At 46.1% G+C, this 14,708-nt stretch overlaps 1 protein-coding gene across 1 annotated transcript in view; it reads right to left on the reverse strand.

The window, feature by feature from the left end:
* Positions 1–14,708, reverse strand: part of CD34 (CD34 molecule) — a 96,996-nt gene that overhangs the window by 24,932 nt on the left and 57,356 nt on the right. The window contains exons 5-6 of the mRNA XM_066600222.1: positions 10,056–10,191; positions 798–844 (exon numbers count right to left, since the gene is read on the reverse strand). Of these exons, the coding sequence (XP_066456319.1) occupies positions 798–844; positions 10,056–10,191 (183 nt within the window). The remainder of the gene's footprint in view (positions 1–797; positions 845–10,055; positions 10,192–14,708) is intronic.

Genomic DNA, 14,708 nt, shown 5'->3' on the forward strand with positions numbered 1-14,708 from the left:
CATAAGGCTTCCTACACAGGGGTGAGCATGATACCAGACTGCAAAACTCATCCTGATATCATGTTCGTGCACTGGTAAAGTTCCGATCCTCTTGCACGAGTTTCACGTGCGACAGAGGATCAGAAGTATTTTCCATTAATTAAAGTGGGGAACCTTTTATTGCACAGCATGCGAGAACCATGCAATGCATTAAAGATCCCATTGAAATAAATGGGCAATGTGTTCCGAGGAACGTGAAAAGATAGGACATGCCATGATTTTCTTATCGCACTTGGATTCAGTGCGGGATAAAGTCGCTCATGTGTATTAATGCATTCAAAAGTATGGGGTTCATATGCACGCGAGATTTGTACATCCCGCAACCACCCACTAATCTCGCACAATTTTCTCGGACCTTGTAAAGCGGCTTAAAAGTTGCAAATTTTTGTGCAAGTTCCACTTGCACAGAAATTTACGCGTTTTTGGCTTCCCTGTGTCTCGCTTGCCATTTTTCTAAAAGTGGGATAAAGCTTATAAAAAGGAGGTGTAACTTCATGGGCCCATCTGATTTACTGCACTTTATGCCAGAAGCTAGCATAAAATATAGCTGTGATTTCACCAGCTTGTCGGTGGCATAGATTTCAGTCTGACACCTGCACTGGCCAGACTTAATAAGCTTGGCGCACTTCACAATGGCGCAGTCTTAAGTGAGATTGGCATCTAAAATGCTGCTCCAAGTAAATTTCCACAATAATGTTCAGGCTTTTTATTCGTTTATGGTAGGTAATAATACTTATAGTTTATTCATACAAACTCACCGACTTATTAGCGGTATATGTTTTATCTTGAAGTCTGTCCTTTGCATCTGAAAGAATAATCACATTGTTTAGACGTGATGTTATAATGAAATATTGTAAAGTATTCAGTTGGGAGAACGAAAATGCATTTTTATTAAAAAAATAATACTTTTTGTTTCTATACTCTATTTAACTTCCCATGCTGTATCTATCAATCTTGTCCTCAAAATCTTGCTCTTCCTGAGCCGACTTAAAAGTCCGTAAACATTATACTGAAGCAAGGCACTAAGGCCAGCTTTGTTGCACGCGCATAAAGTAGTAATGAGAACAAATTCATTGAAAATTCTATTCTCTGCGTATTGCATGTGCAAAATTTGCCGATGTAAATACATCCATGTGAAGCTGCCCTTAGAGCTCAAATACCAAGGGTGCATTCCTCGATGTATACCTCCGATGAATGGATTTCATTAATGTCATTGCATATACATGCAACGGCATACATCACCCATAGGCTCCAATATTAAACAAACCTATAGCATTTTCCTGTATGCCTGTGTGTAGAATAGCGTAGTTAACTATGCCATTTTATATAGCAAAAAAGTTATACCAATTAAGCTTCTTAAAGGATAATCTTTTGGTTTATGGATACTTTAGACTTATAAGCCAGGAGCTTTCCCCACACATACAACAAATGTGCACAGCAATTGCAACGTGAATGCACCCCAATAAGACACCCTACTTATGCCTATGCTAACATGCAGTAGAAAACATTTTAGTGCATCTTGGGCACATTGCTAAATGAGTCTACTTCAAGATATTAATGGGGTTTTCTGCCCAAATACAATTTGATTATCCAGGTCATCAATAGTTGATCAGTTGCAATAATAGGTTGCAATAAAACTGCAGGCACACAGTTTTCTGAGTATCACGGATTCAGTACAAAAGTTCAATTCAGTCATAAATGACTCTAACTCCTTCTCCACCACTTCCAATCACATGTACTGATTCCTTCAACCTTCTTAGTAGTGAGACTGTCTTACTATGTTAACTGGCTGCAGCTCTGGGTGGTTATTTGTCGAGGAATGGAGGAAAGAATGCAGTCTCTGTTGTCGACACACTTTCTGACTAGGTAGGGATATGGTAAACTCACGGTTACAAGGCCTGATTTCCTTAAAGTTGTACAGGGTCTGCCCTGACTCAGATGCCTTCTGGTAGGGTGGAAAAAGACTGTCCTACGGCCAGCTCCACGACTTGAATTCCCCTGTTTCTATGTGACTTGATCTAGACTAGGTTAAGCTGGATTTGACATGAGCTCAGATTTGACTTGAGCTCAGGCTTAGCTTGGTTACTGCGAGGCCTGCCTTGACCTCCTCCTTGGCTTTCTCTTAGCCTACATCTTGGTCTCTCTCTTCTTTTCCTTCCTCTTCTCTCTGTTTTCCACACCCATACTCTGACCTTTATATCTCCCCACCAACCAATCCTGAGCTAGGTGAAATCCTCCCTAGCCAATCCCAGGGCTAGCCAGGGTTGACTGACAAAACACAGAGCAAGTTAGGGTGAATTATGCTCAGTCATGCACATGTTAGTTGGAACAGACACCAGACGTTGACTTTTTAGTGACCTGTCTAGGCCAATACACACAAGTTAACACCATAGACAATACATCTGCACACACACACCACATGAGGTAGCTAGATATGTACTGTGGGCCTCCAACTCTGGACCACTACACTGTCAGCGACACAACACACAGAGTTTGTAGCTAAAGCAGTTAGCTCCGACCACTGTGTAGTGGCTGGTGCTGGTAGTTACAAGCACAGCGGTCATTGATTTTAATGAAAGAGCTGCATTCACAATTACCAGCTCTGCCCATTACACAGTGGTCAGAACTATTGTTTCCGCTCTCAACCCTGTGTGTTAGCTGGTGCCTGATCAGCCGATCTGTCAGGGTCCTGAGTGGTGGAACCCAGCCGATCAACTATTGATGACCTATCCTGAGACTAGGTCATCAATAGTATTTGCTTGGAAAAAAACATTAACATGAACTTATGTAGTCTTTAGAGATGTTTGTCCCAGTATTTCCTTTATGGACAATATGTTATCTGTTTTTACCTTATCAGATTTTAAGGGGAAGTAGATAGAAATTTCTGCACGCTGGCTAGCTGAGTAGACAGAAGCATTTGCAGGAAACAGGTGAGGCAAAACATTTTCCACAAACTAGCCTCAAAATAGATAAGAACATAAATATGCAGTAATTGTCCAAAAGTACATCAACAACTCAATGTCTCATTCCAAAACCATGGAGATTCAGGTGGGAAAAACATCTCTAGATTTTGCAACATATCTGTGGGGGATTCATGTCCATTTAGCCACAACAGTTATATTCGTGGCGTGTCATGCTCCCACACATCGAGCTCAACCAAGCTATTTTTATGGCTTCTCTGTCACATTATAGTAGTAAAGGGGCCATTATTACAGATCAGATCATCTGGCAATATATACACACATAAATCTAGATGGATATTGGTCAGACTGCACAAGACTCGGTCACATAAGTGTATGTATAAAAGCACCAGAAACCATGAAAAACAGCTGTAAAACATTTCTTTTCTTAAACCAACTTTTCCAACTTTTTCCTCATGTCAAAGCTGGTTTTACTTATAGGAGTTTCCACTTCCCACTACAGCTTACATAGCCGGTTGATAACCTCAATTGTTCCTTTTTCTGGATAACACCTAAAAGTCACGGACAGATGACATTTTTTATGGATACATTACAAAATAAATGAAAGACCAAAAAAATAAGTTATACATGTTTGTACGCACTGATGCAAACACATTACTAGCATTTAGGCTTACTTCACACATGCCGTAAATGCTGTAAAATTTATGCAGCGCCCTTTTCTGCAGTAATTCCAGTGCCCTCTTTTTATGGACCATCAAGAAATTTATTTTAGGTATTTTGTGCTGTAAGTGATCAAAGGATTACAAGGGTTATGTCCCATAAGTGGATCAATAAAAAGAAACAAAATTAAAGAAAATGTTCAGAAAAAAAAAACCTGTCAGCTTTAACCTGCTGTCCAATCTGCAGGCATCATGTTATAAAGCAGGAGGAGTTGAGCAGAATGATATATTGCTTTATGGGGAAAGATTCAATATAACTTGTATTTTATTCATTTATATCACTGCTCAATCTGAGCTGAACAGTCCAGTGGGTGGGGCTATCAGTGAATGACAGCCTTCTCTGCGTGTATAGTCATATACAGGTAGCTGTCAATCACTGATAGGACCGCCCACTGGACTGTTCATCTCAGAATGAGCAGAGATATAAATGGATTGGATACTAGTTATAAAGTTATACTAATCTTTTCCACAAAACTATATATCAGTCTGCTCAGCTCCTCCGTCTCTATAACATGATGCCTGCAGTTTGGACAGCAAGTTTGAGCATTTTTACATTTCAAACGACAAACTGTATTAGGCTTGTTTTTTGTGGGAAAACTTGTAGTTTTTATTGGTACCATTTTAAGGTACATATACCTTTTTAATTATTTTTGATTTCTGTTTGGGGGAAAAAAACGGAGATGCTCAGAAAATTGATATTTTGACTTTTTTTTTTTACAGAATTTACCTTGCTGGATATATGATGTAATATTTTAGACCATCGGTTGGTATAGATGTGACAATGCCAATTGTGTGCAGTTTTATTTATTTTTTGTTCTTTTCTGTTTTTCAATATTTAAAGCCCTGTGTAAGGGGAAAAAGTTTTTTTCATTTTTTTTCTGTAAAAATGTTTAGATGACACAGTCAGCTATGCCTTCAGCATCTGCAGGGTTAAACAATGGAGATGAGTGATTATATTAGCAAGTGCTCGTGATTTCACTTCTTTCCTTGGGAAAACCCCATTTGTGTCATTCAGGAAGCAACTATGCTCTCTGATTGATGGGGTGGTAACATGAACAAAAATTAACTTGGATGGGGGAAGATAAACAGGACAATCTCAGAGCTTCTCTGCTGCCCACTGGCCTCCACACCCCTTCCCTCTTTGCACTTACTGACTGAAATGACTGCTGTAAATTCAGTAGAATCACAGGGGCAAAAATATGTCTATATAGTAGAATCTGAAGCCCTTCACAGAAATAGACAAACTAAAATATAACTTTTATTCAAAACTCCGTAAGATTAAGACATGGGCTAACAGACAAACAAAAAACGTAAAGACTCAGGGACAGGTTAAATGTACAACAGGGTAGGTCAGGAATTTAAAGACTCAATGGGCAAATGACCTGATCCTGATTGTGATCCTGTGCAGACGATATTATGACTGGGTCTATAATGACATATAATGGCCCAGAGTATTAGATATAAATGTGCGCGAGGACCTGAATATCTGGTCCTAAATATGCGTCAATAAATGGGCGTAAATTGTCAAAAATAGACTGACAACAGATGTAAGAAGATGGAGCAGCAAGATTTTTTCAGCTCAAAGATTTTTAGTGAGATTTTTTTAACTAAATTTTTCAGCTCGACTCGTTTCCCTACTGTGGTTACCAGTAGTTCATCAGGAGCTAAATATTATTGCCCAAAATATATATAGGCAAAGAGTAGAAAGCAAAATGCCAGTCATTCATTGCGGGCAGATAGATGTTGCCCGAATTTGGATCTGGGCATAGGGAATAAATGCTCCTGTCGCCTTAGTGGTAAGGTATCTCGGGCGTTTGGAGCCCTCTCTTACTGCAATACATAGCAGTAAGTGGTATAGCATCATTCTCGAACCCCTTTCCTCTTCGGGAATGAGAGTTCAAAGGCTCTCCTTATACCGTGGGTCGAGCAGTGTGTACACCCAGTAATCCGTAGTGGCCAGAATGCGTGTAACGCGAGGGTCACGAGAAAGGCATCCTAACATGAAGTCAGCCATGTGTGCCAGGGTACCTGTACGCAACACATGGCTGTCCTCACTAGGAAGATCACTTTCAGGATCCTCCTCCTCCTCCTCCTCAGGCCATACACGCTGAAATGATGACAGGCAAGCAGCATGGGTACCGTCAGCAGTGGGCCAAGCTGTCTCTTCCCCCTCCTCCTCATCCTCCTCATGCTCCTCCTCCTCCTCCTGAACGCGCTGAGATATAGACAGGAGGGTGCTCTGACTATCCAGCGACATACTGTCTTCCCCCGGCTCTGTTTCCGAGCGCAAAGCGTCTGCCTTTATGCTTTGCAGGGAACTTCTCAAGATGCATAGCAGAGGAATGGTGACGCTAATGATTGCAGCATCGCCGCTCACCACCTGGGTAGACTCCTCAAATTTTCCAAGGACCTGGCAGATGGCTGCCAACCAGGGCCACTCTTCTGTAAATAATTGAGGAGGCTGACTCACACTGCGCCGCGCAAGTTGAAGTTGGTATTCCACTATAGCTCTACGCTGCTCATAGAGTCTGGCCAACATGTGGAGCGTAGAGTTCCACTGTGTGGGCACGTCGCACAGCAGTCGGTGCACTGGCAGATTAAACCGATGTTGCAGTGTCCGCAGGGTGGCAGCGTGCGTGTGGGATTTGCGGAAATGTGCGCAGAGCTGGCGCACCTTTCCGAGCAGGTATGACAAGTGGGGGTAGCTTTTCAGAAAGCGCTGAACCACCAAATTAAACACATGGGCCAGGCATGGCACGTGCGTGAGGCTGCCAAGCTGCAGAGCCGCCACCAGCTTACGGCCGTTGTCACACACGACCATGCCCGGTTGGAGGCTCAGCGGCGCAAGCCAGCGGTCGGTCTGCTCTGTCAGACCCTGCAGCAGTTCGTGGGCCGTGTGCCTCTTCTCTCCTAAGCTGAGTAGTTTCAGCACGGCCTGCTGACGCTTGCCCACCGCTGTGCTGCCACGCCGCGTTACACCGACTGCTGGCGACGTGCTGCTGACACATCTTGATTGCGAGACAGAGGTTGCGTTGGAGGAGGAGGAGGAGGAAGGTGCTTTAGTGGAGGAAGCATACACCGCCGCAGATACCACCACCGAGCTGTGGCCCGCAATTCTGGGGGTGGGTAGGACGTGAGCGTTCCCAGGCTCTGACTCTGTCCCAGCCTCCACTAAATTCACCCAATGTGCCGTCAGGGAGATATAGTGGCCCTGCCCGCCTGTGCTTGTCCACATGTCTGTTGTTAAGTGGACCTTGGCATTAACCGCGTTGGTGAGGGCGCGTACAATGTTGCGGGAGACGTGGTCGTGCAGGCCTGGGACGGCACATCGGGAAAAGTAGTGGCGACTGGGAACCGAGTAGCGCGGGGCCGCCGCCGCCATCATGCTTTTGAAAGCCTCCGTTTCCACAAGCCTATACGGCAGCATCTCTAGGCTGATCAATTTTGCAATGTGCACGTTTAACGCTTGAGCGTGCGGGTGCGTGGCGTTGTACTTGCGCTTGCGCTCAAACTGTGGCGCTAGCGACGTCTGGACGCTACGCTGAGAGACATTGCTGGATGGGGCCGAGGACAGCGGAGGTGAGGGTGTGGGTGCAGGCCAGGAGACGGTAGTGCCTGTGTCCTCAGAGGGGGGTTGGATCTCAGTGGCAGGTTGGGGCACAGGGGGAGAGGCAGTGGTGCAAACTGGAGGCGGTGAACGGGCATCGTCCCACCTTGTGGGGTGCTTGGCCATCATATGCCTGCGCATGCTGTTGGTGGTGCCTCCCCAGCTGATCTTGGCGCGACAAAGGTTGCACACCACTGTTCGTCGGTCGTCAGGCGTCTCTGTGAAAAACTGCCACATCGTAGAGCACCTTGACCTGTGCAGGGTGGCATGGCGCGAGGGGGCGCTTTGGGAAACAGTTGGTGGATTATTCGGTCTGGCCCTGCCTCTACCCCTGGCCACCACACTGGCTCGGCCTGTGCCCACACCCTGACTTGGGCCTCCGCGTCCTCGCCCGCGTCCACGTCCTATAGGCCTACCCCTACCCCTCAGCATGGTGTATTACCAGTGATTTGATTTCCCAGGCAGGAAAGAAAGTGGCGCAAGCCTGCAGCCAAAATACAATTTTTTCCCTTGTTTTTCAAAGGACAAGCCACACTGCGTGTATTCAATGAATACTACTAAGTTTAATAACTGTGTTGCGGCTCTACAAAAGTGTCACAGAACTTTACTGTTGCAGAGTTATTAACTGTGGCAGAGCAGGTATTTCCCAGGCAGGAAAGAAATTGGCGCAAGGCTGCACTCAACCGTAGCTGGTTGCGTCTGATTTTTTTTTACGTTCTCCACGCAGCACACACGTACCCAGAGCCCTGACGGCTGTCAGAGGCAGGGCAAATATACTTTTTTCCCTTTTGTTTAAAAGGATAGGCCCACTGCGTCTATTCACTGAATAATAATTTTAATAACTGTGTTGCGGCCCTGCAAAACTGTCACAGAACTTTACTGTTGCAGAGTTACTAACTGTGGCAGAGCAGGTATTTCCCAGGCAGGAAAGAAATTGGCGCAAGGCTGCACTCAACCGTAGCTGGTTGCGTCTGATTTTTTTACGCTCTCCACGCAGCACACACGTACCCAGAGCCCTGACGGCTGTCAGAGGCAGGGCAAATATACTTTTTCCCCTTCTGTTTAAAAGGATAGGCCCACTGCGTCTATTCACTGAATAATAATTTTAATAACTGTGTTGCGGCCCTGCAAAACTGTCACAGAACTTTACTGTTGCAGAGTTACTAACTGTGGCAGAGCAGGTATTTCCCAGGCAGGAAAGAAATTGGCGCAAGGCTGTACTCAACCGTAGCTGGTTGCGTCTGATTTTTTTACGTTCTCCACGCAGCACACACGTACCCAGAGCCCTGACGGCTGTCAGAGGCAGGGCAAATATACTTTTTTCCCTTTTGTTTAAAAGGATAGGCCCACTGTGCTTATTCAATGACTGATAACTGTGTTGTGGCCCTGCCTACACAATTCTGTGCCTGTAGTATCAATGCAGGGTGCAATGCTCTGCACCGCCGATTTTGAGGGAAAAAAAAGGAACACAGCTAACAGCAGCCAGCACAGTACTGCAGACGGTTAAATGTGGCCCTAGAAAGGACCGTTGAGGTTCTTGAAGGCTACACTCACTCCTAACACTCTCCCTGCCTAAGCACCACTTCTGTCCCTAATGCCGGGTGCAATGCTCTGCACTGCCGATTTTGAGAAGAAAAAAAATTTTCTCCACTGCTAACAGCAGCCTGCACACACGTAGATGTGGCCCTAAGAAGGACCGTTGGGGTTCTTGAAGCCTACACTAACTCCTAACGCTCTCCCTACAGCAGCTCCAGCACGATACCACTGTCCCTCAGCTAACTCACAAGGCATGTGTGGCGAGCCGCGGGAGGGGCCGATTTTTATACTCGGGTGACATCTGATCTTCCCAGCCACTCACAGCAGGGGGGTGGTATAGGGCTTGAACGTCACAGGGGGAAGTTGTAATGCCTTCCCTGTCTTTCAATTGGCCAGAAAAGCGCGCTAACGTCTCAGAGAGGAAACTGAAAGTAACCGGAACACCGCGTGGTACTCGTTACGAGTAACGAGCATCCCGAACACCCTAATATTCGCACGAATATCAAGCTCGGACGAGTACGTTCGCTCATCTCTAGTCATTATAGACCCAGTCATAATATCGTCCGCACTGGATCACAATCAGGATCAGGTCATTTGCCCATTGAGTCTTTAAATTCCTGACCTACCCTGTTGTACATTCAACCTGTCCCTGAGTCTTTACATTTTTTGTTTGTCTGTTAGCCCATGTCTTAATCTTACGGAGTTTTGAATAAAAGTTATATTTTAGTTTGTCTATTTCTGTGAAGGGCTGTAAATTCAGTATTCCCAACTTGACTTCAAACAGCTATAGCTTCAGTTCTGTGAGGGGTACAGATATGCTTTTGATGTAATTTTAAATCCAAAACCCTGATAGAATCGGAGCTGCAGCCACTTTAAGTAGAATGACCACTGTTCATGCAAAACTGTAATGTCTTTTTCCCTCAGAACAAACTAAACCACTGTGGGGGATAGGGGTGGGGTAAGTAAAACAGAATAATGGGAAATAACAAGTAGGTATTTTGCATTCTTAATTTGTAAACCAATCCAAATATTGTAATAGTAGGGTGCAATTCACATACGAATATTGGCCATACAGAATTACAAAATTAAGCAGAATTTTAATATTTTTTTCCTTAATTATTAGTGTAATTTTGTTGAAAAGTTATTCTATAGTTTTGTGACCAATAAATCTTAGTTGACTCCTGTTGACAAGTATGTATATATAGTATATGAGTGATATTTTTCTTGTCTTACCTGTTGAGGTTGGAACCCAAAGTATACATTTTGGCTGCACTTCTGAGGAGTGAATGGTCACATCACAGTGAGTGATGTTCATTATGTCACACAGAAAAGACCGTAATTCCTCTTTCTTTTTTTCATCCAGTGTTTCCTACAAGAGAAATCACATATACAATATTCTACTGACCACCAATATAATCATAGAAGTAGACAAGCCTGGAGGACTTCAGGGGACTTCAGGTGGCTTTTGTTGTCTTGCAGCACTGGAGTCCTAGTCAAATTCTACTAGGGGAATTTGTGTGGAGTTTGTATGTTCTCGCTCTGAGTGGATTCTTCTAGGCACTCTGGTTACCCCTCCAGTCAAAAACACTTAATTGGCTCCATATGAAATTTGACCTAATTTGTTTCTGCCTGAGACAGGAAAATTAGATTGTGAGCTCCATTGGGGAGGAGAAGTGCTTTGTACTCAATGGGGCGCATAATCTAAATTCCCTATTTCCTAACACAGGGGTCCCCAACCACCGGTCCGCGGACCGGGGCCGGGCCGTTTGGTGAATACTGCCGGTCCGCGGCACCGCCGGGAACTTTTAATAAGACAGGAACAATCGCGGGCCCTTCAGCTGCGCGCTGCGCTCTCACACTAACCTGCTGTGTGGAAGCGGCCCCTTTAGCAGTGCTCTGCGGTGTCACACTAGTCTGCTATGTTCCTTGCAGCACGCGGCAACCAATCACAAGGCACCTTCTTTGGAGCCGAGCACTGTGGCACCAAACAGCAGAGCATCCCTCCCGCGAGTAGAAGAGAAGAGCGGCCTCTGCAAGTAGCAAGCAGCATAACATACCTGCTGCCCTATGTGTGTGTGCTGGGGGGGGGGGGAGGGGGGAGGGGATAACATACCTGCTGCCCTATGTGTGTGTGCTGGAGGGGGGGATAACATACCTGCTGCCCTATCTGTGTGTGTGCTGGGGGGGGATAACATACCTGCTGCCCTATGTGTGTGTACTGGGGGGGGGGGGGATAACATACCTGTTGCCCTATGTGTGTGTGCTGGAGGGGGGGATAACACACCTGCTGCCCTGTGTGTGTGTGCTGGGGGGGGGGGGGGATAAAATACCTGCTGCCCTATGTGTGTGTGCTGGGGGGGGGGGGAATAACATAGCTACTGCCCTATGTGTGTGTGCTGGGGGGGATAACATACCTGCTGCCCTATGTGTGTGTGCTGGGGGGGGGGGAACATACCTGCTGCCCTATGTATGTGTGCTGGGGGGGGGATAACATACCTGCTGCCCTATGTGTGTGTGCTGGGGGGGATAACATACCTGCTGCCCTATGTGTGTGTGCTGGGGGGGGGTAACATACCTGCTGCCCTATGTGTGTGTGTGCTGGAGGGGGGGATAACATACCTGCTGCCCTATGTGTGTGTGTGCTGGAGGGGGGGATAACATACCTGCTGCCCTATATGTGTGTGTGTGCTGGGGGGGGGATAACATACCTGCTGCCCTATGTGTCTGTGCTGGGGGGGGAGGGATAACACCTGCTGCCCTATGTTTGTGTGCTGGGGTGGATGATATACCTGCTGCCCTATGTGTGTGTGCTGGGGGGGATAACATACCTGCTGCCCTATGTGTGTGTGCTGGGGGGGGGGGATAACATACCTGCTGCCCTATGTGTGTGTGCTGGGGGGGGGGGATAACATACCTGCTGCCCTATGTGTGTGTGTGTGTGCTGGAGGGGGGGGGGATAACATACCTGCTGCCCTATGCGTGTGTGTGCTGGAGGGGGGGATAACATACCTGCTGCCCTATGTGTGTGTGTGCCGGGGGGCGGATAACATACCTGCTGCCCTATGTGTGTGTGCTGGGGGGGGGGGGATAACATCCCTGCTGCCCTATGTGTGTGTGCTGGGGGGGGGGGGGATAACATACCTGCTGCCCTATGTGTGTGTGCTTGGGGGGGGGGAGGGGGGATAACATACCTGCTGCCCTATGTGTGTGTGCTGGGGGGAGGGGGGATAACATACCTGCTGCCCTATGTGTGTGTGCTGGGGGGGAGGTGGGATAACATACCTGCTTCCCCATGTGTGTGTGCTAGGGGGGGGGGATAAGATACCTGCTGCCCTATGTGTGTGTGCTGGAGGGGGGGGGGGGTAACATACCTGCCGCCCTATGTGTGTGTGTGTGTGTGTGTGTGTGTGTGCTGGGGGGGGGGAGGATAACATACCTGCTGCCCTATGTGTGTGTGCTGGGGGGGGGGAGATAACATACCAGCTGCCCTATGTGTGTGTGCTGGGAGGGGGGGGGGGAAACATACCAGCTGCCCTATGTGTGTGTGCTGGAGGGGATAACATACATGCTGCCCTATGTGTGTGTGCTTGGGGGGTGGATAACATACCTGCTGCCCTATGTGTGTGTGCTGGGGGGGGGGGATAACATACCTGCTGCCCTGTGAGTGTGTGCTGGGGGGGCGGATAACATACCTGCTGCCCTATGTGTGTGTGCTGGGGGGGATAACATACCAGCTGCCCTATGTGTGTGTGCTGGGGGGGGGGGGGGAGATAACATACCAGCTGCCCTATGTGTGTGCTGTGGGGGGGGGTTTAACATACCAGCTGCCCTGTGTGTGTGCTGGGGGGGGGGATAACATACCAGCTGTCCTATGTGTGTGCTGGGGGGGGGATAACATACCAGCTGCCCTATGTGTGTGCTGGGGGGGAGATAACATACATGCTGCCCTATGTGTGTGTGCTGGGGGGGAGATAACATACATGCTGCCCTATGTGTGTGTGCTTGGGGGGGATAACATACATGCTGCCCTATGTGTGTGTGCGCTTGGGGGGGAATAACATGCATGCTGTCCTATGTGTGTGTGTGCGCGCTTGTGGGGAGGATAACATACATGCTGCCCTATGTGTGTGTGCGCTGGGGGGGGGATAGATTATATACTGCCCTATGTGTGTACTGCCAGGACATTCTAAATGTCATAAATAAATAAGTATGCACTAAACTCCAACCCCCTTCATAACCCCGCCCCATATAACCAAAGCCCCGCCCATGTCCCGCCCCACCTTGCCGGGCCTTGTAAAAATGATCTTGCTTGGAACCGGTCCGTGGTGCAAAAAAGGTTGGGGACCACTGTCCTAACACACACTTTCGATAGAGCCAATTTCAATATATTTTCAAGAGTGGATGAAAACATGGAGAACATACAAATGTTGTCCTTGGTTGGATTCAATCTCTTACCCCACATTTTCCAGCATGAAAATGATGTTATTATTGCTTGATAATCATGAATTAATAGTTAATCATGTAAATTTGCAGTTTACTGGTAAAATCAACAAAAAGAAAGAAGTATTTACATTTAACTTTATTAAAGCCTTTCTCCGGTCAAAATCTGAAAAACACGTAAAGCCTAGTTCAACCACAAAAACTGCCCCTTACCAAACTAAGAACTTACAAACAACTAAATTCGTATCTCAGTGTTCATTGCCTGTCATGCCTTCAGCATTAACACCTTAAAGAGGTATTATAGGACCTTAACTACTGATGATCATGCTGGAAGTTTCATAGCTGGCTCCATTGCTATTGAAATCAATGAGAGCGCTGCATCCTATTACACTTCCGGCTCAGGTTTGGACGTCTGGTCCTACAGTGAGGAGTCAGAGGTGTAATAGGAGGCTGCATTTCTGTTGATTTCAATAGAACTTCAGACAGCAAATTAAATTTCCAGCACTGACCAGCAATGTCGACACCCAGTGACAGCAGGCCGAATAATCAGCTGAACGGCGGGGATCTCAAGCAACGAGCCCCATTGATGAATTCTGATGACCTATACTGGGGTCATCAGTAGTTAATGTCCTGATTCACTACTCTAAGGGTTTTTACCCACTAACGTTTTTTTAACACTGCGATATCGCTGTGTTTTTTTTACTGCAAATGTCAATGGGACTTTCTAATGTTAAAATCACATTGCATAAAAATCGCAAGTTTGCGCTTTTGCGATTTTTCTGCGATGCGATTTTAACATTAGAAAGCCCCATTGACATTTGCAGTAAAAAAAATGCAGCGATATCGCAGTATAAAAAAACAGTGGGTAAAAGCCCTAACGGCGAAACCATTTTAGGCCCTAATGGTGCTGTGTGAGTGATTTTTAGTGGGATGAGTTGTACTTTTCAATGGTACCATTTAGTGAGCCATATACCTTTTTGAACGCTTTCTATTTCATTTTTGTGAGGTGAGATATGCAAAGTCAGCTATGTTCACCATGTTCTTTATATATTTTTTTTACAATGTTCACCATGCAGGTTAAATGTTGTACAATTTTTTTGGCTCATTATGAGCATGACAATAACAATTTGTGAGTTTTTTTACATAGTAAGGAAAGGGGAGTTGAATTTAAAACAAATTTTTTTTATTTTTTTACACTTTTTTTACTTTTTATTTTGTTGCACTAGGGGGCTTGAAGGCTTTGTAATACGAGGACAGTGTTCCAAGGTCACTAATTATAAATAAAATTACCATTTTCCAGTGTACACTATCCTTCCTGTATGTACTTGACAAAAGAAACTCCCTGTCATCCGAAATGCGCTGCACCCATATACACTCTAAATAAATTGGCTTTAGCTAAACTCTGCGGGCCTGAATCCTACGACACGACTATGAGATTATAGTTTA

The sequence above is a fragment of the Eleutherodactylus coqui genome, chromosome 4 (assembly GCF_035609145.1).
Source record: "Eleutherodactylus coqui strain aEleCoq1 chromosome 4, aEleCoq1.hap1, whole genome shotgun sequence".
In the NCBI taxonomy this organism is placed as follows: domain Eukaryota; kingdom Metazoa; phylum Chordata; class Amphibia; order Anura; family Eleutherodactylidae; genus Eleutherodactylus; species Eleutherodactylus coqui.